Below are 27,568 nucleotides of genomic sequence, written 5' to 3'. Positions count from 1 at the left end.
GTTTGATCTTTCTCAATACTTCTTAAAGTTATTACATTGTTACGTTTTTTATTGCCCTAACTGGTTATTGGTTTAGTGTTAAGATTTGGATTGATGTTTATATTGTTGGTTTGTGCTAATCTTAAGTGTTGTGGTGCAGTTTCCAACTTAGAGACCTTATTCATTTGTGGTAGCATCTTTAGGAAGAGGAGCTGAAACAAAATCTGGGTTGAATAGGGAACTTTCAACCAGCTACAAGTGCTAACTTCAGTTCAAAAATCTACAACCTGTGAGTTTTTTTTAATTCATGTCATCCATAATGAATTTCCTACCATTCCAGCTCTGCATTATTGAACTTGATCATGCTTGACTATTCAGGTTGAATTTTAATTATTTGTTATGATTGATGTTTTTGCTTCTGTTGTCAATTGTGTGAATTTGTTCCAGCTTTCAATTTTCATTTTCAATCCGTGTTTAGGTGGTTGTGTAGCAAGATATTAACCTATAAGGAAATGATACAATGTCTAGCCTTGGTGATATGAGCTAAACATGCCAAAACTTGAATTTGATTGCACAAAATCTGCATAAAAAGTCAAACTGGACCCTATAACCTCTTCTAAAAGACTTAAACCTTCCAAAACTGGTTCAAACATTCCTGTAGACATAGTGAAGGCAACAAGTAATCACGTGAATAGTTCTTAGAATAAAACACTTCAATTAATTAATCAATCTAACCTAAATGCACTAAGGAATTGCTACCTACTTATTGAGATATGAAATTTATCTGAGTTTTATAATATTATGGATTTTGTAGCTTAACAATATTAGCATGCGATATAGATCGTTTTCAAATAGAAGAGGCTAGCCAAAGATAAACCCAGTTTCAGTTTCCAAAGTCTGATTCTGTGTTTTACACAACTTAATTCCAAACTAGTTTAAATAGCTTAATGATGCAGAAATAAAGTACTTCATAATTTTGATGTTCCAGCCCCTAAATTCATTAAAAACAAGCAACTCTACCACCCAAATTTTGACTCATGTAAGGAAATAACAATGGTACTGATATTAATTTTTCATTCTATTATTGTATCATTCCCTAACATTGCTTTTAATGTTTGAATAGGAAGAATTTTCTACGAGACTTTCACAGGTTAGATCCAAACATGGGTCAACTCCTACACCGGATGATGCAACTAATGAGGACGACAACATCCGTAGGACACAGTGCTGGATCGATGTCGTTGGTGGGAAGAAAAATGGACGAGTGTACGGTGCAGGACAACTTGCTGCAAACTATACAACATCAAGAGGAGGTACTATGAATCACCAACCTTCTTCTTCTACCACTACTGCTGAAGAGACCATCGAGTGCTTGACACAACTACTACAACAACGTGACCAGGAAAATCATGAATTGAGAGAAAATTACAGTGACTTGAGAACATAGTTTACAAACTTCAAGTCCCTGGTAATGAGAGCGCTGCCTGATGCTTCAGACATTCATTCCACTGTCCCTCCAACCACACCACGACCCTCCCTATCACCCGCTGTCCCTCAGCAGCCCACATCAGTTCAGCCCACACCAGTCCAGCCATCTACAGAGCAATAGGATGATGAAGACAGTCTATGATGACTATGTAGATTTTTAGTTTTATTTTGTTAATGAACATAGTTGTTAGAACATTTTTTATGTTACATTAGGATTGTACTACATTACATTTGCTAGATGAACATATTGTTTTATGTTTTATGTTTAATGTTTGATTTCCAATTACAAATTCTTAAATTTCAACAATACAAATGAAATTTAAGAATGTATATTATGGAGGTCTGTCTGTGGTTTGAAAATGTTATACACGTCTTTTTGTGTTGTGAACATGTATGCAGGTTTGTGTGGTTTGATAATAAATACAAATATCACTTACTTCTGTCTGGTTTTTACCGAGGGTCTTTATCCCTTGATAATTACCGAGGGCTTTTGCCCCTCGGTAATTACCGAAGGCTTTTGTCCCACGATAATTTCCGATGGACAAAAGTCGTCGGTAAATGTTAGCGACAAAAGTTTTACCGACGGTGTTTTGGCCGTCGATAAGCCTTCGATAAAAGATCATTACCAACGGCTTATGATTATTTCCAAAGGATTATGGCCTTCGGTAATACCCTTCTTTTTTGTAGTGAGGGTTCATTAGGGGTTTTGGTAGTTCTGCAAGGGTTGTTTCATGGGGAGAAAGGAAGAGTATTCAAATGTTTTAGATAATAGAGGAAAGAAACAGGAGAGAAAGGAGGAAGAAATAAAGAAGAAATAGTGGGAGGAGTTCGGTTTGTATGGAGGAGAAAACAAAATTGGATTGATGTGTGGAGGGGTATGTGTTTAAATGGAGCAAGATGTGAGCTAATATATATGTGTGCGTGAATGATAGAAGAGTGTGGTGTGCCAGTTTGTTTAGGAATTGAATAGAATGGTTGGGATTTAAAGAAAATTAATGTTTATTTCTAGTTAGGACCCGTGGAAAGAGAAGAAGGACAAGAGTTAGATTGGTTTCTCACTTTGGTTTAATTTGGAAGTAGTTTTACTTATGTGCAGCATGTAAATCTTAAAGAAAAGGAAAGTAAAGATGTGCATGGGTTATATTTCACCACAGGGACTACGTACACTAGTACAATAACGCATAAAGGCACCGGTTGTAAATGTGTATAGACCTCGGTTCTACAACCGAGGCATTCGAAGACGAAGTAAAAAATTTAAGGTTTATGCTTCGGTTATTGACCGAGATAATAGAAGCAAAAATATGCCTCGGTTATCTAAGAACCGAGGCAATAGCGTGTGTGGTTTTTTTTCCAGACTTTCCTCGTTCTCGTTCATTCATGCCAATCAATCTCAATTTCTCATTCAGCTCCAGAATCTAACACAACCAAGAACAAGAAAATCATAGCAGAAATCATGAACTCCATCTAACTGAAACCAGTATTACAACAGATGCAGCAGAAAATCAATAACTCCATCTAACAGAAAATCATAACAGAAATCATCTAACTCAATTTCCCAGTATTACAACAACCAGCAAAGATCATGAACTCGTCCAAATTACAACCCACAAATTACAATGAGAAAAAAAATCAGATTCAGAAACTAAGATACAGAGATATGAAGCTTAAGCTGAAGAAACTCAGAAGCAGAGACGAACAAACTCTGAAGGTGACCTCCGCCCCTCCATGCGCGCCACAGATCCGCCCCTCCATGCGCGCAGATCTACTCTCCGTCCACCGCCACAGATCGCCGCGTCCTCACCGCCGCTGCGTCCTCGTCGTCGTTGCGTTCGCGGTGTGACCTAGCCGCCACAGATCCTCCGTCCACCGCCACAGATCGCGCCTCCCCTCCGCTTTCGACGCCGGCCACCATCGCGACTCCCCTCCGATTTCGAAGCCGGCCACCATCGCGCCCCCTTCGCTTTCGACGCCGGCCACCATCGCGCCTCTCCTCCGCTTTCAACGCCCGCCACCATCGCGTCTCGTCCTCGCACCGTGGCTGTCAAGTGGGAGAGGAGAAGAGAGATCAGAGTGGGAACGAGAGGGGAGATGAGAGTGGGAACGAGAGGGGAGATGAGAGTGAGACGAGAGTGGGAACGAGAGGGGGAACGAGAGGGGAGAGTGAGACGAGAGTGGGAACGAGAGGGGAGATGAGAGTGGGAACGAGGAAGAACGAGAGTGAGAAGAGGAAAGTGAGACGAGTGTCAGAGGAAAAAGTGAGAAAGTGGGTCAGGTGCTGATTTGACCGGGTAATAGGCCTCGGTTTTATCTTTAACCGTGTCAATAGAGCGGAATAGAAAGGGGTTTAGGCACCGGTTTCATAGCAACCGAGGCAGTAATTACGTTATACGCACCGGTTTGTTGTTAACCGAAGCAATATGACTTTTGGACTTCGGGTTGAATGGGGACCGAGGCATATAATCTTATACGCTTCGGTTTCTCAGTAACCGAAGCGTATGTAGAGCGTTAAAATCCACTTTTTTTACTAGTGGTAAAATAGGAGAGAGTCTGTGAGGGAATGTTGAGAGGGTAAGGGTCCCGTGTGGGTCCTACGGTGTTAAATAAAGAAATTCATATTTTAATAAAAGGTGTTGTACTATGCTGCTCTTAGGAAAATCAAGATTTATAAATAATATATTATATTATATTATATATTAACATATAATATATAATTCTTTTATGATCTTTGTATATTATATATTAGATTTCATTCCGTTTTTATAATCTTTGTATATTATATAATAATATATAACTTTTATGCAAATTATTATATAACGGATATATAACAGTAAAGAAACTTAACAAGGTTAAGTTATAATTAATATTATATTATTATATATGTATTAAAACTATTAAGTTCAGGGGATTAAACTTTTAGCTGGAATACTTGTTGTTTTCTTAGTAATATAAGTTAAGTGATGGTACGAATAATTTTCATAATTTAATTAATACGAGGGATTTTTATGTATATAGAATAAATAATAAAAGTTGAATATTTCTAGGTATTGTGGTAGTAGTTCATAAAAGTCGTTATAATTGTATATGTTTTATGGTGATTTATTTGAAGTCGTATTATTTTATAAGATGTAGTATTATATATGAAGATGTAGTATTTTATAGGCTTAAATGCTTACTTCATCCCATGTTAAGGGTGAATTTCTATGTAGTATCCGGTTTTAAAAATAAAGACATTAGGTCCCTATGTTATGAAAATTATATGAATAAGGTCCACAAAGAAAGAACAAGTTCAACAAATCATCAAAGAAAAAACTAAACAAGAGAGAGAAAAAGTTGGACAGTAGAAAAGAGAAAAAGTACGGCCACATCAGCATGTGGACTTAACGTCATTGCTGTCAACTTAACGGACATGACCTTATTCATACACTTTTCATAACATAGAGACCCAATGTCTTCATTTTTAAAACCGGGTACTAAACAGAAGTTCACCTCTTAACATGAGGACGAAGTAGCATTTAAGCCTATTTTATATGGTAAAACCTATTGTTTGACGAGTTAATATCTATTATTGAGAAGTGTGGAATGTATTGAGAATATGTAATTATAAGGTGAGCGTTTGGAAGTTAGTGGCACGGGTTGGTGGTGTTTTGGTTAATGGGTTGTTAAGTTGATTTACTTAATTGAATAATTATTTTGAGTTGTGAAAGTTTGAAACTGATGGATAAAGGTTATGTTGATAGTACTTATGAAAGGTAATGAGGTTGTGTTATAAATCTTGTAATTATGGGGAAAGGCATATTATTGAGATTATGGATGTAATGTGTTGAGAATTGTGTTTAAACCTGATGATTAGTGGTATAATATATGTTAGTGAGAATGTGTATTGGAGTTGTGATGCGAATATAGAACTATACATGTTATTGAGAATGGGTATTAATATGTGATGTGGATATGAAGCTATGTTATTTCCTTGTATTGTCGTCGATCATGTGTGAGCTTTTTGTACTGCTCTACGTTAAGAATGTGATGTGTTGGACTCTTGTTTAGAGATATTGATTCGAGTGTCACTTCCCTCTACGCGGGGAGGTGGATGTCTCGCCCAAAAGACTTCGGCTCGTGCTGAGTATAGTGCACTAGTGCGCGTGGTACCAGTGCTTTTCCTCGTTAGTCCTTGAGAAGTCGGGGAGATAGGTCAGAAGTCGCGATGGAAGACGAGTCGAATTGCCCTGTTACTCAGAACAGGTTCTTGTTAGTCATAACAGGTCATGACGACACAGTAGAAGGAAACGACATTGGTTCATGAATGGTGTGACTATGATAATATGATGTGATGGAATATGTTATATGATTATATTACTCTGTGATAAAAATGAAATATGTTTTGTGGTATGTTATGATATTTCTGGTTGCTCACCCTGAAATGTTGTGGTTGTGGTTTCCACCTACGATGATCGTACTTGTACGAGTTGCAGATAAAACTAGATCGAAGTAGCTGATGTAAGAGTTGGGATATTTGATTTCGGGAATTATTGTTTTTTAAAGTTTTCAGACTTGATATTTTTATTGTAAAAGAGATTATTTGAGATTTTTATTTTGAACAAATAACGTTTATTATTATGTTTTGCTTCTGCATTGTAATCGAATAAAATTTGATTATCCGAAATAATTTTTTTATAGAAAAATTTTGAATAAAAAATTTACACCGTGACATCTCAAAAATCGGGGTGTTACATTTGGTATCAGAGCCAGGTTTTTGAAAAAACTTTTTTAGACTTTGGGGAGTAAGCTCGTCTAGCTTTTGTTGTGTGACTTTAATGCTTGTGTATTTGTATGAATATGTTGAGTCTCTTGTGAAAAATAGTAGATCAGGTTATGTTCTTCAAGTTTAGATAGCAATATTGGGTATCTAACTAGAAGTATTAAGAAAAGAAAACGTCTTGATAAGAGTAGTGAGAGTGCACACTCATGACTCGATATTATAGATGGTTTTGCTTTCATAATTAATTCTGAAGTTTTGAGAAAGAAAAAGTTGTGAATCCAGTGTTGTTGTTTTTAGTGATTTTTGGCATGTTCTTTTCTTTATGGTAGTGTTTGATGTTCTATAGTGGATAAAATAAAAATATCTTTTATTTTTATTTTATAATTTTAAATATTAGATACTTAATTATGGTATGGAATTAGGTGATTAAAGTATTTAGGAGTAGTATAAAAAGTTATTAATTAGTTTTAGTTTTATTTTTAAATTTTCAGAATGGGTTCAGAGAAGAGAGTAAGTTATTTTTTATATTAATCATATGATCCTTAAGTTTAGGAAAGGGAAAATGTCTGTTTTAGGTAGTCTCAGTCAATTCAATACATGAGACATTAGAGGTTACATCTTCCCCAATAACAAATAAAATTTAGTTCACCATAATCATGGAGAAACTAGATGAACAATGGAATGGAAGAGATAGAAAAACCCTAGAAACTGAAGAAGAGACTCCTGAATCCCCAAATTTGCCTCTAGAGGAGCAAAATGTGTGTTTATATGCTTATGCCATCAAAAGATACAATCCCTAGAACGTGCAAGTCCTTAAATAGAACATAAAAATAACAGAAAACGGGTCCAAGCCCACGAAACTGGCGCTCACTGCCCCAAAAGGGCGCCCAACGGTAGCTGCGGCACTAAACTGACGCTCAGTGGTGGTGCTCATGAGACAAGAAATTGGCGCTCAACGCCCTTTTTCTACGCTCAACGTCCTTTTTCTGCACTTTGTTGAATTTGCATTCTGGTTGACTTTTTTGCACTCTTGTTGACTTTTATGGCATTCTGGTTGATTTTTTTGCATTCCAACTATTCGGTACTTTAACTCTTGTTTCAAATCATTCCAATAACCTAAAAAATCAAGGGAATTTAGTGATAAAATCATCAAGTATAACCTCAACTCTCTTATTCACAAAACTAAAGTAAAAACATGAGTTCAAGCTAGTTTCTAAGTCATAAAGGGTGTTTTTAATATCAAAATTAAGTATTAAAATAAAAGTATTTCAATCTTTATATTTAGGAGTAGTATAAAAAGTTATTAATTAGTTTTAGTTTTATTTTTAAATTTTCAGAATGGGTTCCGAGAAGAGAGTAAGTTATTTTTTATATTAATTATATGATCCTTAAGTTTAGGAGAGAAAAAACATTTGTTTTAGGTAGTCTCCGCGAATCAAGATAGAATTAGTTTTTAGTGTATCTTTTGCCATTTAAAGATAGAAGCAAGGGAAGAATTAAACGAATAATATTTTATGGATACCGAGATAGATTCTGAGCCGTTGGAGATTAGGGTACAGTCTGTTTGAGTTATAGATTAGGTTAAAAATATAAGAAAGCACACGACAGTCGGGAGATTGGAGGAAACAAGCCTAACCCTATATTCAGTACACTACAAAAAAGAAGGGCATTATCGAAGGCCAAGAGCCCTCGGAAACAGCCCAAAACCGTCGGTAAAAGGTAATTACAGATGGCTTATTGACGGTCAAAGAGCCCTCGGTAAATCCCTTGTCGCTAACATTTACCGAGGGCTTCCGCCCGTCGGTAATTATCGAGGGCCAAAAGCCTTCGGTAATTACGGAGGGCCAAAAGCCTTCGGTAATTACGGAGGGCCAAAAGCCTTCGGTAATTACCGAGGGGCAAAAGCCTTCGGTATTTACCAAGGGCGAAAAGCCTTCGGTAATTACCGAGGGCCAAAAGCCTTCGGTAATTACCGAAGGGCGTTCTCAACCTCGTCCTGTAATGCAGCACTAGACTTTGCATTTGGAAACATAAACCTCCAAAAACCTATATTTGCAACATATAATAGTCTTTAATATGCACCACAAACCACAAAAAGGTACAAAAAATATCAAGTACCACTACAACTGAAATTGAGCATTAAAACAATATTGTATCCACTAAAACAGTCACAATCTCAACATTTATACATAGTCCAACAACAACCTTTAACAACAATAATACCTACTTGACATAAAACAATATCTCCAAAAGCTATAAACTACTCAATCAGATTAATAAATGTCAAATAGCCAAGGATTTTTATGCAGAATATACCATCAAAAAAACCAGATTTTTATGCAGGTTATACAGCAAAATAGTAAGGTATTTTTGCAGAATTTTACACCAAAACAACAAAGATTTTATGCAGAATTTACAGCAATACAGCAAAGCTTTTCTGCAGAATTTTGTAACTAAGACAACAAATGTTTTTTGTAGAGTTTTATAACTAAAACAAGAAGGTTTTCTGCAGAGTTTTATAATTAAAACAACAAGATTTTCTACAGAGTTTTATAACTAAGACAATAAGGTTTTCTGCATGTATTGACTCCAGTTCAGCAATTAAGATCATACTCCCATTTAGCAAACAGATAAGTGTAGTGCAAAAATCATTTACTTCAATGTTATATCAATTTTTCATGCCTAATTAAACCATTTCTCATGCTTTTGCACATTCTTTTTATATCAATAATACTTATGCTTGCTTAACATAACACTTACTTTATCCTTTTCATTATATGTTAACTTGATTCCATACAATTAACTTAGCTTAGATATTATACGTGATCAACATAACATACCTATCTTTGCTTTGACCGAAAGTTATACTTAGCAATTCATACCAACTTAAATACCATAGAAAGTAATTAGCCACATATCAAACTCTTAGGTATGTGAAATAATCACACCCTAGACAATCAAGATTCAATCATTAACCATAAACTACCAACAAGATGTTGTAACATGATATAATTCCATTCAAATACATACATATATATATATATATATATATATATATATATATATATATATATATATATATATATATATATATATATATATATATATATATATATATATATATATATATATATATATATATATATAGAGTACAACAGAGTTTAGATGCAAGTAAAAAATAAAGCAATCTTTTCAGTAATTATACCTTCACACCAAGCAAATGAAATTTTATTAACTTCCATAGAACTTAGTCAATCAAATGTAAAATGAGTTACAGTGAAACAATTTACTATGTTAACAATCAAATTCCAGATTTCATCAAAAGAACTCAATTAATTCACCCTTACACTACATTTTAACAAAACACACAATTATTTCCCCAAAAGAACTCAATTATTTCCTCAAAAGTAATTAATATTATATTTGCAAAAAAGTGATTTAGCTAGTGAGCCAACTAATGTACAATCTTTGAATTCAAATTCACCAGTACTCTATATGCTTTAAACACTTGTATCCTATGTAAAGAACCAAACACTTCTTTTGGATCCTCTGTGAAGAACAACAACAATAATATCATATTCATCATGTTCTATTAATAATCCTAATAAACATATAGCATAAAAGGTCTAATTACTTTAACTTCCTAACCAACAACATCATGTGTATAGATACACAAATTCTCAATGAAATGGAATTTAGTTGTTTTACCTTTGTGGTCGAGAAAGACCAAATAAAACTTGGAGTCAGATAATGCCATATACTGCAACTCCTATTCTTTGATGACTATTGTTGAAGAGGTTGTTGAAATTTTTTATGGACATGATTGCTCCAACTGTGGCAAGCAGCACAACAATCCTCTACTGAATAGAAATTCAAAAGTATATATATCATGTTAAAAAGGAAAATGGCATCAGTGAAAGAAATACTTTAGACATAAAAGGTTATTTAATAAAATGCCTTTCTCGTCCTCAAAGTATCCACATATGTCTTTTTTCAATAAACTAGGAGGTAATCACCAATGCATAATCTCATTAGGTACTAACAAGCTTTAGGGTAAAAAATGAACTAAAATTCGGAATCTAACAGTAAATCAATGCTACAACTAACCTTATAAAACTAATATAGGCCTTTAACAGATCCAGAGGCTTTCCAAATGAATTGGATTTAAAGTTAGAGGTTAAAAAGGGCAAATAAGTTCTGAATTCATTTATATATCCCCTTCAACTCATATAGACATGTACTAACAATACTAATTATGCATTCAATTGAGCAAGGTGAAGATAAAAGTAGATAGATATTTTGAAAATACTATTACAAGAAGCATATAGGCCATATTGAAAATACTGTTTACAACTCTTTTGGCCATTTTCACAGCACTTATTTTCTCACTACCGTAAATTCTTGTTCTATGATTTTGTAGATCATTGTTTTTCAAGTTAAAGTAAAAGAACTTACAGTAGAAACAATCAATTATTACATTTGATTTGGAGTTGTGATGTAATGTGGACTTAGATATACTTGTGGGGAAAAGAACTATAACATTCTAAGAAAAAACTGAATGTGTACCTGTGGGGAAAAGTGGAGTACTTAGTCATTGGCACCTTCACGATGTTCCTCCTGGCATTGGATGCAGACTTTTGAATGGCGGCGACGACTTCCTTGGTCTTGCCAACTCCGATGCAATCTTGGCCATTTTTGTTGCCGACAATGAAGACAACTCTGAAGCGCAACTGCTTCCCTCCCTTAACAACTTTCGTCACCCTTCTCACCTGGACCACCCTATCTTCGAACCCGTCGCGGACCTTCTCCTTCTTCGAGTTGGACCCGAACCCCGTGTCCCGCTTCACCAGGGCGTCCATTTCGAAGACGTCATTCCCGAGCACGGAAACGCCGTTGAAGGTGGGGCCGTAGAGCTCCTCGTAGGTTGCGGCGATCTCGTCCTCCGTCTTGAGGGGGCCATCGTCGAAGGAGGGAGGGGCGACAAATCCCTCCGCAGGCTCCAGGGGGTTGAAGTCAATGTCTTCCAATGGGTTGACGTTGTCGGAGGTGTCGATGGCCACCGTTGAGATTAGGGTCGAGAGGTTTTGGGAGGGAGAAGATTTCACAATACTGAATTTGGGAGAATGGGATAGCGAAATCCCAAATTCTCATTTCACTCAATTGAACCTTTTGCCGAAGGGCGTATTCCTTCGGTACTGTCACTGCCTTATCGAAGGATAAAAGACCGTCGGTATTAATCCTTCGGTAATAATCATATTTCTTGTAGTGGTAGTAGAAATGGTGAGAGTTTGTGAGAGAGTGTAAGACCACATCTTCTCTAGTGCAAGTCCGTGAGCAAAACAAGGGAGCATGAAGCTTAGAGACTAACCATTGGAAAGGAAAGCATTTGGGGGTGGCTAGGATATATCATGCGTATTGGGTTTGGATGATTTTCTTGCGCTTATTCTCGTTTGCAAATGCCATTGAATAACAAACTCAAAGTTGTGAGAATACGTCTTACAAAAACAGGTAATATGGCTCGAATAGCTACTATTAAAAGTGGTTGCATTAAGACATGACAATTGTGAAACTTTAAACCATCTAACTTGAAATCATGCATAGAAAGAAGGCTACTAATATTCAATGAATAACCTTGTGGAACCTTCATACTATGTAAACCTTGACAAAAAAATTTCGTTTCTTTTTTTGAAAGACTGTGACAAGCAGGAGGAAGATAGGTGCGTCTTCCTATGGATTCCAGATGTAACTCCGAACATATTCACATGTCAACCAAGTCTTGTCATGCTTTCACTCCATTTTTTGTCTTTCCTTTTACGTTTAGTAAAGTCCCAACAACATTATCACATACATTTTATTCAACATGCATCACGTCCATGCAATGTCGCACATCAAGTTTACACCAATATGGAAGATTAAAGAATATTGTTCACTTTTTCCAAATGTTTTTCTCTATAATCTTCTTATTATGTTTTCCAAAGACAACATCAATGTTGCTCACCTAGTTGTATACTTCTTCCCCATTATGTGGTCTGGACACTGCATCACATTCAGGATGTCCATTAAACGCTTTTTTCAATCTACGATAAGGGTGATTTTGAGGAAGAAATCCTCGGTGTCTTGTATACACAGTTTTTTGTCCATGCTTCAGTTGAAGATAACTAGTATTTTCTCCACAAATCGGACATGCAAAATGACCTTTAACACTATAACCACTCAAGTTTCCATATGCTGGGAAATCTTTTATGGTGCAAAACAACATTGCACATAAACGAAAGTTTTCTTCTGAATATGAATCAAAGACTTCGACGCCCAGTTCCCACAACATTTTTAAATAATCAACTAACGGTTTTAAATAAACATCAATGTCATTTCCAGGTGTTTTAGGACCCGATATCATCATAGACAACATCATGTATTTTCTCTTCATGCACAACATAGGAGATAAATTGTAAATGATCAATAGAACTGACCATGAGCTATGTTTGCCACTTAAGTTGCCATAAGGATTCATCCCATCGTTACAAGTGCAAGTCTTAAGTTTCTTGGCTCTGCACTAAATTCGGGAAATGTTTCATCAATCTTCTTCCATTGTTGGGAATCAACTGGGTGTCAAAGAAGATTATCACATTTTCTTCCATCAACGTGTCACATAAGATTCTTCGCATCTTCTTTAATAGAAAACAATCATTTCAACCTAGGTACTATAGGTAAGTACCACATGACCTTAACCGGTTGACCATCATTGTCTTCATTGTTATTTTTGTCAAGTTTCTTCTTAAATCGTGACGAAACACACGTCAGACACACCTTATTGAAGCGTACTGATCTCTACACAATACAAAATCATTGGGACATGTATGTATCTTTTGGTATTCCAAACCCATTGGACATAGAATTTTCTTCGCGTCGTAATTACGTATAGGTAACGTGTTATTTTCTAGAAGCATCTCCTTCAGCAATGCCAACAATTCCGTGAAACTTTTTTCAGTCCATCCGTTTCTTGCTTTCAAACAAAACAATTTCAAAGTTTTCGACAACCGTGTAAAATTGATGCATTTTGGATACAAATCTTGCTCTGAATTGTTCTTAAGACTTTCATATAAATGAGCTCTTCCAAAATTTTCTTCGCCAACGTCACGGACCATTTCTTCTAAATGATCACTTATTCATTCGTCGACATAATTTGAACCTCTTAACGTTGTTGGCTTATATAACACTTCCCCATGCCAGGTCCAAACTGTAGAACTTCTCATTATTTCATGGATGAACAAATGATCACGGATGTTATCCAAGTCTTCAAATACTTGATTGAGACAACGAACACAAGGGAAAAAATATGTTCGTTCACTGGTTTTGCGTGTTCTATAACATATTCTATGAAGTCAAAAACCCCTCGCTCATACTCTTCACTAATACAATGCTGATGAATCCAGCTTCGATCCATACTACTTGGAGTAATATTAAAACAACAAAAGTAAAGAACTCACGTCAAAAAATGAAACTAACTTACATCTAGAACCAACAAAAAATACATATCATACGTTGAAGGAAAAAAAACTATCATACTTACACGAACACAAATATATATCGTAATACATATATCATACGTTTGGAATCCACAAACACAACATCGAACACGGACACATATATCATACGTAAGAGACATTGATGGAAAAAAAACCAACCTCAAAATGGTGTCGCTAGAGAAGATGCACTTCGCTGACCACGTACGCAAAAAGCCTAAAGATAAACGAAAATGAATCGGTCAAACCAAATGAAAAAAAAAGTGAATGAGTATCAAATAACATTCAAAAGACATAAACGACTTAAAACACCTCTCTAACCCTCTAATCAAAATATAGGCATATACAAATAAAGAATAACATCAAGATATCCCATCTCTTGTAGTCTTTAATCACTTTGAACAATCCTCAAAGTCCAGAGCGTCGCACCTTCTCTTCCTATAGTGACAACAGGGCAACCACAATCTTCACTAGATTGAGAGAAGAAGTTGATCACGTATCAGACACCTCAAGTGCAGGCTGATCAATCAGTCAATGCGCACATATTCTTGCTCGTCAAGCAATCACCAAAGAATGAACACCTCAGTCTTTCTTGATGGATTCTTGTAGCTTTAGCACATTCTACCAGAGATCAATAATCTGAAACAATTCAATCAAAACGTTAGATTCACAAAGGTCTTTGTAGAAATCAAATTCCCATCTGTATATAGTCTTTTACAAAACTGACGCTCCTAAGTTGATTATGCTACTAATAGAGTCGATTATACTCAGACAGTTAATAACAGTCAAACCAACTTAATTGATTTCGCATTTAATACAATTGACTCACCATCAATGCTTAGTCAAAGATATAAAATATAGTCGTTAGACATCACAAGCATTAACAGAATTTCAAAACATAACTAACTAAGTCGAGTAGCTTGCACATACAGTCAACTTTGTAACACTTCAATGCTGTTTTGAAAAACTTTCTTTCCAAAAATACTCACAGCACACTTTGAAAAAGTTTGTGCAAAGCCACGAGTTTTAATCGACTTACTTCATAATGAAGTTGACTTAAAATTGTTGTTTTGCTACACATGTTAAGTTTAACTAAAGTGTATGTGGTTTTCCTTTTCTAAAACATATGTCATGCATTCATAGATAAGATCTCATGTAAAATACAGTGAATTGCAGCAATGACAGAATCAACACAAACATGGTCTAAAATAATCATAAACATGAAAGTTATGAACAATTAACACATAAACAACACAATTTGTTATTAATTATGTTGTCATCATAAAAACCAGAAGTTCTTTGAGATTGTAAGGTTTGGCTAAACCAGTGCTCCCCTTATCAATAATCTCAACAATCACCCCATTTTTTTATGATGCATGCATTCTCCCCTTTTGTGCATTAGCAAAAAAGGTATGCCTTATGATAATGATATGATGACAAACAGTTGTTCAGAGATGGATCAGTAAATCATATTAATCAAACAATGATGCTCACCCTGTCACAGATAATCACATGATAAAGATATAATCTCCCACTTAAGTGTAGGCATGTGAAATTATGTAAGATCCTATCCAATGCTCCCCCTGCCATTATCACTAGTAAAAAAACTGTTTTTTAACTCGTCCTATAGGCTTCGATTTAGGAGAAACCGAAGCCTATCAAAACGCGATGACATTTTTGTAGTTTAGGCGAACTTATACGCCTCGGTTCAAGGGGACCCGAAGCATATAAGGCATATTACCTCGGTTGATAGTAAATCCGATGCCTAAAAGCCCATCTTTTGAAGTCTGCGTAGAGCCTATGATTTCGATTTGTTCAGAACCGGTGCAAAACCATGTTTATGCCTCGGTTTAGGCGGGAACCGAGGCGTATAACCATTTCATTTTTTTTTATTTTTTTCTGAGGACTATATGCCTCGGTGGAGAGTAGAACCGAGGTAGTATTGCTTAACTCTCATCAAGAAAAAAGAGATAACCTACAGTGTTTCATTTCCTTCTTCCTCGAGAAACAACTGTTCTTCCTCTCTCGCGCAGAAAACTCTCGCTTCTGGTTTAGTTGGTGCCTTCATTGCGGTGGCGAACCTATTCCAGAAGTACGATTTCCCCTCTTCCCTTATCCCCTCCTTCCTCTCCTACAACCCTTCCCTTCTCCACTCCCCTCTCCCTTAACTTCATCATTCCCTCACCACCCTTTTTTCTATCTACATCCCCCAAAACCACCTTGTTTCCCTCCTCACTACCAATCCCTCCCTTCTCCACCATTCCTTCCACCACACCCTCCAATCCTGTCTCCCCCATCTCTAAACGTGCTTCCCCATACTCTACCCTTCCACCCTCCTCAACCTCCTCCTCTCTTCCATAAAGTTACATCTCGACCAGCTCCAACTCTCACCCAAGCTCAACGCGCTTAAAACTAATGTCGCGTTTTCCGACGCTACCGTGCCCAACATTCTGGAAGGGTTCCCCGATGTGGTTGTCACGGGCGAGAACGAAATCACGAGCGTGATAGATTTTTCTCACGGGGTTCGGAATTCTTCGGGACGAGATTGATCTCGTTGTCCGTTCGGTGTTGAGCAGAGGCTGCTGCCGTTGTTTCGGGAAATCAAGGAGCTAGGGTTTTCCAATCGTGAGATGAGGAGAGAGATCTCGCTGGAACTGAGGATTCTGAGGATGGAAATTGGAGAGCTTACATGGTGTTTGAGACTGATAGAGAGTTTGAAATGCAGAGAAAGTATCAGAGAGGGTTATAGGTTCGGGTCTGATGAGAATGTGTTTTGAGGTGAAATTAAGAGTGGATTGTTTGTGTGGGTATGGTTTGACTCGAACGGATGCTCTGAAGGTTATTTGGAAGGAGCCTAGGGTGATTTGTTACGGGGTTGGGGATGTTGCAAGAAAGGTTGAGTTTCTGGTGGAGAGGATGAAATGTAGTGTGGAGTGTTTGGCTAAGGTGCCTAAATACTTGGGTGTGAGTTTCGAGAAGCAGATTGTGGCCAAGTATAGTGTGGTGGAGTGTTTGAGGAGGAAGGGTGCCATTGGGTTTGAGTTTGGGTTGAAGGATTTGGTTATGCCTTCTAGGCTTAGGTTCTATAATCTTTATGTGAAGCCATACCCGGAGTGTGAAAAGATTTATGGAAGGTTTTCTGGATGTGGTGTTCAAGTTAAGACGAAGCATCTTGCGGGACTATGGAAACGTTTTAAACTGCGTAAAGACGCACTGCTTCGGTTTAAAGGGACCGAGGCATAAAGTCTTGCCAAAAAAAAATAAAAAAAATAAAAAAATTCTACTGCTTCGGCTAAATTTGAACCTAGCAAAATTCTACTATTTTATGCCTCGGTTCTGAACCAAGGAAAAAAATCTACCACTTTTTACAGCGCCTGGATATGTCTCGGTTCAAGAACCGTTGCCTATGAGCAAAAATAACCGCTGTCGTTTCTCCTAACTGCACTAGTGTATGCATGCTTTATAATCAAAACCCAAATGCACAATGCAGTTTTCACAGAACATTTCAGATCATGTATAAGCATGTGACAATATTGTATCATATCAGAAATTGTGCAAACACATCAATGAAGCATAGATACAATATCAATCAACAATCTCAATATAACCTCTTAAGCATTTCAATCAATCAAAGAACAAAGATATATTGAATAAGAAACAATTAATAATATGTGATCAATAAACAGAATAGATGAATTCCAAATCATGAAATTTATAACCCCTGTTAAACAGTAATCGATTGATCCCCAGTTGCAATCGACTTCATTGCTTTCCATTTGAGTTAATCTCCAGTTGTTCATCTAGAAGCAATGTTCCTGCAAAACCTTTCAAGATCTTTTCTAGATCAAGCATTTTAGAATTATTGTAATGCAAGAATTATTACAGGTATAATGTGTGTGTGTAAATGTATGAATGCAATGATAAACAGTAAAGTAATCAACTTCATACATAACATAATTGACTTTAATCAGATTAAGTCACGTTTATAGTACTGATTTATGATAAACAAAATATTTGATTTCATTAATATTTATCTGTAATTACAATCAGATAACCAAAACACAATATGGCATAAGAAGCCAACTTCAAACTAACACGAAAAACATTAAGCAAGTATCTAGAAACACACAACCTAAACACAAGACAATCAAAATGTACGACACTATACTGTAAACACAAGACCCCTATTTTATTTCAGATGACTCTACAATCTTTTCTTCAGCACTATTCTTTCCACTTTCAGAATCATCAATAGAAGTATCTCCAAAAGCATTTATTCTCAGTGCATAGTCCATCTTCCGATGCAGCTCAGTGAATGATCTTTGAAGCATCATCATTTTCTCGTCAAGTCTTTTGAATCTTTTATCCACAAATTCTTCAAATCTTGTTTGAGGCCAAAATTCATATCTTGATGAATTAATATTTACAGGATTCATTTCATTAGTACCAGGAATGTACTCATCCTTGAATATCCACCCTTCCTAAGAACAACTCTTCTAAAACGTTTTTCTTATTGCAGCAAATTGTTCTTTCATGTGTGATATCCACATTCTGTATTCTCAAAATTTTACTTATGAACACTCCATATGGTATATGATACTCCTTTTGTTTTGCAAACTTTAACATATAATCACTTATCACCAAAGACCAATATGTTTCAGTACTAGTTTGCAATGCATAAAGCAGGTACACATGTTCACCATTCAGTATGGATCGATCCTCACCCCTTGGAAGTAGAATCCAGGTGATCATGCATGCGCATAAGCATTCATCGTTGCGTAAATTCTTAGTATCAAAGGATTCATATTTCCCTACCATGTCAGGATTTTTCAAGAAGTTATTGTAGATATCAGTTTTGTAGAATCCTGGTATCCCCTTATGTGCATTCAGTCCTTCTTGTTGAAATCCCGCTACATACTTCCAGATGGAATAATCAATACTTATCTTCACACCCTTTACTCTGGACGTGAGACAATTTTCCTTCGTTTTCAAATTAGAGTAGAATACCTTCACAAGGTTTGGATAACAGTCCCCTTGAAGTTCAACAAATTTTGTCAAGGCAACTTTCTCCAATCATTCTTGAAATAAGAAGCCTTCACTGCGGAAAAACGAAATACTTAAACACTTGTGTCTGATCACTTCTTGGTACCCCGATTGGCATATGAAATCAGTGCGTTGATCATCATCACTGAACCACCCAAAAGAGTCAGCTTTTCTTCTTGAAGATGCATAGCGCTTCCCTGGTCGTGAAGATGAAGCAGTCATCTTGCAAAACTTTGTATAGAATGTAGAGACTCTTTAACAGAAACAAGGGTTTTGTGTAGCTTGTGTGAAACAGACTCAAGACAAGCATACATATATAAAGGCGCAAACTAGGATATGCTCAACTAGGCTCATTCAAATTTTCAAACAAAGAAAGCCTATGACAGATATATCTAGTCGATTTCATTAATTGTAAAGTTAACTTCTGTATGACAGAAGGTTTTCACAAAACAGAAACACACATACAGTAACATGTAATCGACTATGTACTTAATCCAATCGATTAAAAGTCGTAAAAAATGATTTTCACAGAAAACAATCTCAATCAAACAAACATCAATTATACATTCAATAAGTATTCATTCAAAAAAATATCATGCATGATGCAGTGAGATAATAATTGTTACCACTTGTAGATACTCAAGAACTTTGATAACATCCAGTTAGTTCATCCTTGATTTGTGCACTGCTATAGTAGCCTATGCTATCCTGCAAAACAATTAAAATGTTTCGATGCTGGTACCCATTTGAATTTGGTTCTTTGCTTGTCAGTTGAAGACAGATGTTCCTTAGGAATCCATCTATTTAAACCTTTAGGAACTTCAACCTTTCTATATAAGCAGTTTCTAACATTATGTCTAAGGTTATTACAATAGTAACATGCATGTGTGACAGGTTTGCTTAAATCAACAAATTTCTTTGAATTTGTCCTATTAGATTGAGCTTTGTAACAATACCTTGTCTATATACTGCTCTACCCGAGGACCTTAAAACAACATTCAGATTATCTCTACCCTGTGTAAACTTAGCTAGCTTGCTAGTTAAGTAATCAATTTGCTCTAAATGTGCAGGGCATTTTTCACAGTTCTTTTCTACTGTTATAGTCTCAGTAATCACAGTTTTAGCATATTCTAAAGTAGCATCTAATTCCTTTTGAAGTTTTTCATTATCATCAATCAGATTATTAATCCTATACTTATAGTCTTTTCTTTCAGAGTTTAATCGATTGACCTTATATTGCAATCGCATGGCTTTAGCATGGATCTCTTGAAATGCGTCAAGCAGTATGTCGTATTTGACCTCAATTGGATCATTCTTGAACTCTCCATCACTATCACAATCATTTAGTCCCGAGCCAACCATGAAGCATATATTTGATTCTTCTTCGCGATCACAATCTTCATCACTTGAAGAGTCTGAGTCACTGTTCTCCCAAGCGATGTACACGCTTTTCTGCTTTATGTTCTTGTCTTCAGGAAATTTCCTACTTGCTCTTTGCTTCAATTTCAGGTCAGGGTGATGAGTCAATATTTTCATCATTTCACTTAGCTTATTGTGCTAGATTTATTCAGAGAATTGAGCTAGAATGTCCAGTATTTTCCCACTTTCACTAATTGTGCTTAATTTGACCAGAAATTTTTATTTTAATTAATTTGAATTATCTGGGGATAATTATTTGATTTATTAATTACAGGTAAATTTTGGAAATAATTTTTAGGACGAAAAGGTTTTTGGTTTCTTTATTGGCTGCAAGTAGAGACGTCGAGGGGTGCTTCAAGAAGGGCAGCATCCGTCCAACACTTTATTCAAATGGGATGCACACGTGGAGGCTAATTTTACTTTTCGGCTTGGATGTGCTTCAGAGAAAAGGTGGTGCAACAAGAAATAATTGGGGAGCTGTGTGCTTAATTTATTAGAAAGAAGAGGGGTCACGACCCACACTTGGAACCACGCGTCCAGGAGCTTCCTCTCGGTGCAGCACACATCCATGTTCACGGTCCACAGCAGCAGCGTCACATGGGTGCAAAAAGAGAATGCATCCAACACGACCCACATCTTCATTTTTCCAGCAAGGGGCAGCCACGTTAGTACCGGGGATGGCATCCAGCATTTTCCAACAACACGGGCCACACTTCCAAGCACGAGCCAGCAAGAAGTGTTGACACAGAGAGCAGAAGTGGCAAAAAGAAGAAGCAGAACAGCGTCCAGAAATCCAGCGTCCAAGCAGCTCACGGTCTTGCATAGGAGAAGAGAGCCCAATGATGATTAGAAGTGAAGGTGTTGAACGTCCATGTGCACGAGAAGCATCCAGCAACGTAAGGAGGTGCGTGGTCCAGCAAAGAAGTGAAGACGTGGTGCATGGGAAAACAATTCACGCATCCACACAAGCTGGGTCCAGTAGGAGCAGATTGGTCACGCTTCCAGGCAGCAAATTGAAGAGGTGCACCCAGCACATTAACGCCCAGCAAAAGCAAAGTCATGGAGAGCAAAAAGAAGTTATGATGTGTTTAGCAAAGAGGAGCAACTTCGTATCCGGAGGTGAATGGTAGCAGTAGGGGTGCAGAAGGGAAATGAAGATGCTACATCTTCTCGCGTCCAGCAGCTTGGAGAGACACACGAGGAGAACACACAGCCGCTACGTCCTTGAGGGCTTTTCTTTCTTTTAATATGGTTTACACAGACGAGCAGGGGGAGGAGGTTTTGGGAGTGATGTAAGGTAGAGAAAGAAAAAAGGAAGAACGGAGATTGAGAATGGAGGGTTACGGCTAGGGATTCTTTTTTCTTTTTCTTTGCATTGAGCTATTGTCCAGCATGTTGTGAGCAGTCGCCACTTACATTAATCTCGGCTTTTGAACGTTTGCACAGGAGAGGATGATGGTTAAGATAGGAAGTTGAGCTCAGCTGCCACATCTGTTAGACTTTGCTTTGGAATGTGGTCGAGGGAGCTTTTATGTTTTGCTTAGAAGAATGTAGCAGGAGAGAATAGGAGCTGGAACCCGTGAGGTAGAAAGAAAGAAGCGCGAAAGTAGAAGGAAGTGTGCTAACACATTGAACCGTGTTGGCTGGAAGAGTCATGGAGATAAAATGAGAAGTAGATTAGGTGGGACTAGGTGTTGTCACGTTCAGAGGGCAGCACGAAAGCTTTCATTTTTCTTTCTTTCACTGTTAACAGTTATTTAGTGTCATTTCCTTGATGAATTAATGCTTAGTTTAATTGTTGTTGCATTTTTATTTTATTCAAACACATTTGCCTTCAAGTTGTTCGATTCGGTTTATTTTTGGAGCTGCATAGTGATTTTATTAGGGGGAATTCATTTTCCTTTCTTTAAGAAAAAGTGACGTTTTAAATTTTAGGACATGTTAGGTTTTTATTTACTTATTGCTAATTTCGTTTTAGAGGTTTCTTTGGGTTTTAATTGGAGAAATAGGAAAATCACACACGGTGGCATTTAAAAAGGATTGACATATTTTTAGTTAAGTGTTTTTATATTAATATGTGTTAGAAGCGGCTGCAGCGGAATGGTTAGCGTGGAATAACAAACCAAGAGGGTTTTTAATACAAACGTGTGCCTTTTAATTTCTACTCAATTAAACTTACTTAGCAATTAATATAGACAAATAAAGAGAGTAAGGTTGAGAGAAATTTGCACAGATGATTTTATCCTGGTTCGGATCTTACTAATCCTACGTCCAGTCGCTTATCTCAAAACAAGATAAACAGTTTCACTAACACAAAACAATTACAAACTACAATCACAAAGATACAATTTGTAAGAGTTTAGAAACCACCTCTCTTGATACCACAAGAGATGAAACTACACCTCCTTTGAGTCTTCACAAAGGATGAACACCTCCTCCGAATACTTCACGAAGGATGATTCTCTTCCAAACACCTCCTTAGACACACCAAGGATGAACCGGCTATTTCCTCTGTCACCGTAGCAGCACTTCACCAGCTCCACAGACAAGAGTTTCACAAGCCGAACAAGAACACACAAGTCTCAAGAATTTCTGAGTATTTTGAGCACAAGGGAAGAGTTTCTGTGTCTCTAGTTTTCTTCTTGAGAGGAAATGAGAGTCTATTTATAGACTCATCCAAAGGCTCTTCCATTCTTCGAAAATGAGCCATCTGACTGTTTTAATCGATTAAACCAAGTATTAATCGATTAAACTGAGTACAACGGCTAGTTTTTCAAATCTGAAACCCCAACGGACTATTTTAATCGATTAATTTCAGGATTAATCGATTATGTAATCGATTAAAACAAGCTTTAATCGATTATTACAGTGTAACGGCTAGTTTTGAACTCTGAAACCCCCAACGGACTGTTTTAATCGATTAATCTCAGGATTAATCGATTATGTAATCGATTAAAACATGCTTTAATCGATTAATCCAGAGGCAATTTGGTTTTTCAGGTTGCTACAGTGTTTTGCTACAGTACAATGCTACAGTACATTGCTACAGTATGTGCTACAGTATTTTACAGAACACTTTCTTTTTCTAATCTAAGTCCTATACATATTTCTAAGAGTATTACAAAAGCTTTCCATAGCAATACAAGTCTTCATAACATCTTGAATATTGATTTCTTCTTGACTTGATTTGGACATCATCAAAACTTTATCTTCATCATTTTGCTAACAATCTCCCCCTTTTTGATGATGATCAAAAACTCCTTGATTTAAAGCTTTTGGTAATAATCTGTATTTAAAACACAACTTATGGAAGAAAGAGTGCATTAGTGAATAAGCACAAATAGCACAAATAGGCAAATAAGCTTTAAACATTTTCTCCCCCTTTTTGATCATAATTAAAAAGTTGTGTTTGATGTTCTCCCCATAAGATAATACTCCCCCTTAATAAAAGCATGTATGCATATGAGCTAAAAATATTTCAAATTTAAAGATTCATTCAAACATGCACAATAGGATATATGCATAGAATTATTAAGGAAAAACAACATACATTTTATTGAATTTAAAGAGGCAAGCATACAAAGAAGTTGAATATATAGCACACACACTACAAAAAGCATAGAAGCATAAAATACCCCTTTAGATATGCCTCCAATTTCGTAATGATAATCCTCTAGGTTGTTTCCACATTTTGTTTAGATCTTCATCTTGAGGATTGTCATCATTCTTCACTTCATTTGTTGTCCTCTACAAATCTTCATCATTGCCTGCATGTAATTCAAATGACTCAAGAGGTTTTGCCTCAAGGTCTACAATTTCATCAAAGACAACATGCACACATTCTTCTATTCCAAATGTTTTCCGTTTGAAAACTATATATGCTTTGTACATAAAAATTTCTTAAATTTGTAAGAGTTTAGAAACCACCTCTCTTGATACCACAAGAGATGAAACTACACCTCCTTTGAGTCTTCACAAAGGATGAACACCTCCTCCGAATACTTCACGAAGGATGATTCTCTTCCGAACACCTCCTTAGACACACCAAGGATGAACCAGCTATTCCTCTATCACCGTAGTAGTATTTCACCAACTCTACAGACAGAGTTTCCTTAGCTGAGCAAGAGCACACAAGTCTCAATGATTTCTGAGTACTAGAGCACACGGGAAGAGTTACTTTTGAGAGAAATAGTGAGCCAATTTATAGACTCAACCTAATACCTTTCCATTCTTCGAAAACGGGCCATCTAACGCATTTAATCGATTAACATAAGTACTAATCGATTAAAATGAGTACAACGGCTAGTTTTTCAAATCTGAAAATCCCAACGGTCAGTGTTAATCGATTATTCTCAGGATTAATCGATTAGCCAATCGATTATTATACACTTTAATCGATTATTCCAGTGGCACTTGGGTTTTCAGGGCCAGCCTCGGTTTTAATCGATTAAAACTAGGTTTAATCGATTAAAACAGAATGTTGACGAATCTCAACAGCATTTAAATGTAAATTACAATAATTGGTCCTAATACATTTGTGAGCACTACTTCATCAACTTAGATTATTACAAAAGCTTTATAAAAATACATAAATCCTTAATTTGTCTTGACTTGTGCAACTCTGTTCATCATCAAAACTTCATAGGTGATTTTGGCCAACATTGTTGTTAACTCTTGATTGATATGCATGTTTAGACGTAATAAAGGCATTTTTATTCTTGAGCCTCTCTAGCCAAATAAGCTTACCTTGTTCTGATTCTTTGAAAACCCTTTTTGAGCCTATACTTTCCTCATTTCTTTGTTTTGAAGCTCATACACTAGCCTTAAGTGAAAAACCATGATTACCTTAACCTTAGGGAATTTTGGAGCTTTGGAAGTGTTTTGGGAACAAGTGTGGCCTCCTTAGGGATTCTTATGAGTTGGCTAGTTGGTTCCTCTTCTTGTTTTGTTTTTGTAAATATATGTGTATCTTGTCTTTTACAGTTTTGTTTTGAAAAGAGAGAAAAGAAAAGAGAAAAAAATAAAAAATAAAAATAGAAAAAAAATGAATGAAAAAAATGTGAGTAATGGAGTCAAGAAGAGGATTGAATTAGAGGTCTGGGTGTGATTTTACTGTGTTTACACTTGTTCCCCATTGCTCCTCTATTTCTTTTGGTTTGTAACTTGTCATCCATATTTTATCCTCCCTTATCCTTGGCCCCATTACAACCATGAAAAGACCTTTTGATTTGAACATGCATATGTTTTGAGTGTTTATATTAGAGGCTTGCCAAGTTTATTGTTGTTTGCTTTCTTGAGGGCATTGTGTTGAAATTCTTTACCTTATACACTTGAGAGAAACACTGATAGTGCATCTGTGAGGTTTTGTTACTTTTGATTCACCTCTTGAGCTGATTGATTATTTTAACGTGTTTGAAATGCTTGGATGATTTCATGAGTATTCGCTTTCCTTGATTCTGTGTTGGATATTACCTATTTCTTTTCTCTGTCCAGATTCCTTGAGGACTGTGTAATTTTGTTTGTTTCCTTGTTAGTTTTTGTTTTCTATGCGTTGAGGGCGCCTAGGCGTGAATCGGTGCTCGAAGGTTGGCATTCAGCGTCCCTAAAAGCGCACCCAGGCATGGGTGCGAGAATTCCAGCGCTGAGGGCCCTAGAAAAGGGAGCCCAAGCGTGGTTGTGAAACATCCAACGCTGAGGGCCCAGAAAAGGGTGCCTAAGCGTCCTACGACCTTCAACAACCTTCTCTTTTGGTGCTCTTTCTATCCTTTTTGTGTTCCAACTTCATGAGATTTTAATTCCTTTTCCAATTCATCCCAATTTTCTACAAAACCAAGGGAATTTAGTGATAAAATCCTCAAGTATAAGCTCAACTCTTTTATTCATCAAAATAATTGGAAAGGAATAAAACTAGCAAGTTTCTAAGTCAACAAGGATTGATTTAGTATCAAAATTGCATATCAGATCAGCCTTAGATACATGGTCAAATGATGGAGTAAGGATAGAGATACGATCATGTGTTAGTACTCCAAGGTAAGACCTAAAAACATCTACATTTGGTCCAAATGCTGCTCTGGTGACCACGTCAAATGACAGGTGTCCTCTCACCTGCATTTCTTCTAAGTATAAGTTGTTTTAATCTCGTCGCTCCTTTGGTGGGTCTAGATGGAATGACTTCATACCCTAATGAATGTGGTTCCTCAGCCATATATTTGTCACAATAAATAAGATGAAAGATTAATAAAAGACTTATAAAATAACATATATTGTCTAACAAAAGCCATACATTTTTACACAAATATGAAATTCATACATAATCATATGGATTGGTCATATTTATATTCCCTCATTGTGATCTTCCCGAATTGCATGTACAACATCAACTAGAGGGTCATCATCCAAATTTATTGTTGTTTTAAATGGATGGTTGTCAACAATACGAAGATTACTTATATTTGTCTTCTTTATCTTCAATTTGTCTTTTTCCGTTAAGAGTGACATACCAATGGTCAGACGTAGGATCTTTGACATAAAAAACCTGACTTGCTTGATATGCCATGATAAAGGGTTCGCCTCCATAACCAACCTTTCGAAAATCAACTAGTGTTATACCAAGTTCATCTATTTTGACACCTCTCTTATTGTCAATCCACTTACATTTGAAGAGTGCAACAAAAAACTTACTGTAATCAACCTCCCATATCTCTTCTATTTTACCATAATATCTCATTGATCCAACTACAGGATTTTGATCTTTGGATGTGGAAAATTGTAGGGACTCAGCTTCTAGACTGACGCCACTATTTTGTATCGTGCTTTTATCATCCAAAATCTTTGTATAGAATGTGAAATTATTAATTTCATAGCCTTTACAACTTACAACATCAAAATTTAAACCATTTTCTAGCCACAACAAAGTCTCAAAAGACCCTGATTCTTTCAAAACTTCAGATTTGAACCAGGACAAGAATGTTCTGTTACGCTCCATCAACTGTCATTTCTCTTATTGTCTTGGATACTTGTCCTTTACAACGACTTTGTATGCTTGGAAAAATGGGATCACCTCATATGTGTTGTTTAATATGTACAGATGTGCTTGCATCAACTCTTCACAACTTTTCGTCATCACATTCACACCTCATATGCTTTTACTTCTAGAACATCGATTCAACCATGATGTCCGAGGAATTCCTATCGGATTTGGTTTAGTCATATAATCACAGCAAAACTCGATACTTTCTTCAGCAATATACCTTTCAATCATTGAACCTTCTAGACGATATTGATTTTTGACGTACCCTTTCAAAATCTTCATATAACGCTCAATATGATACACCCATCTTAAGTATAGTGGTCCATACAA

The 27,568-nt window shown here is 36.4% G+C and overlaps 2 protein-coding genes across 2 annotated transcripts; one reads left to right on the top strand and one right to left on the bottom strand.

Annotated features, from left to right (window-relative positions):
- Nucleotides 1–3,049: 3,049 nt before the first annotated feature.
- LOC128196646 (uncharacterized) lies at nt 3,050–3,746 on the top strand. Its single transcript, XM_052878138.1, has 2 exons — nt 3,050–3,175; nt 3,228–3,746. The coding sequence occupies exons 1-2, from the start codon at nt 3,050–3,052 to the stop codon at nt 3,744–3,746; spliced, it is 645 nt and encodes a 214-aa protein (XP_052734098.1).
- Nucleotides 3,747–8,192: 4,446 nt separating this feature from the next.
- Nucleotides 8,193–16,043, bottom strand: LOC128196645 (uncharacterized). Its single transcript, XM_052878137.1, has 5 exons — nt 15,843–16,043; nt 12,939–13,051; nt 10,790–11,332; nt 8,342–8,349; nt 8,193–8,269 (listed from the first exon to the last, which is right to left on the bottom strand). Exons 1-5 carry the CDS (start codon nt 16,041–16,043, stop codon nt 8,193–8,195), a joined length of 942 nt encoding a protein of 313 aa, XP_052734097.1.
- Between the last annotated feature and the right edge of the window lie 11,525 nt (nt 16,044–27,568).

This window comes from Vigna angularis, chromosome 5 (genome assembly GCF_016808095.1).
Source record: "Vigna angularis cultivar LongXiaoDou No.4 chromosome 5, ASM1680809v1, whole genome shotgun sequence".
In the NCBI taxonomy this organism is placed as follows: Eukaryota; Viridiplantae; Streptophyta; class Magnoliopsida; order Fabales; family Fabaceae; genus Vigna; species Vigna angularis.
This window is presented reverse-complemented; position numbering and strand designations above follow the sequence as displayed.

Bases quoted from the DNA above. Each gene is read 5' to 3' on its own strand.
- LOC128196646 (XM_052878138.1), top strand. From the start codon at position 3,050: ATGAACTCGTCCAAATTACAACCCACAAATTACAATGAGAAAAAAAAT. The intron at 3,176-3,227 runs GTGACCTCCGCC...CCATGCGCGCAG, and splicing joins GAGACGAACAAACTCTGAAG to ATCTACTCTCCGTCCACCGC.
- LOC128196645 (XM_052878137.1), bottom strand. From the start codon at position 16,043: ATGGGGGAGACAGGATTGGAGGGTGTGGTGGAAGGAATGGTGGAGAAG. The intron at 13,052-15,842 runs GTACTTCTGGAA...TGTATTGTGTAG, and splicing joins ATAAGGGAAGAGGGGAAATC to AGATCAGTACGCTTCAATAA. The intron at 11,333-12,938 runs GTACTTACCTAT...TCCCAAATTCAG, and splicing joins CAACCGGTTAAGGTCATGTG to TATTGTGAAATCTTCTCCCT.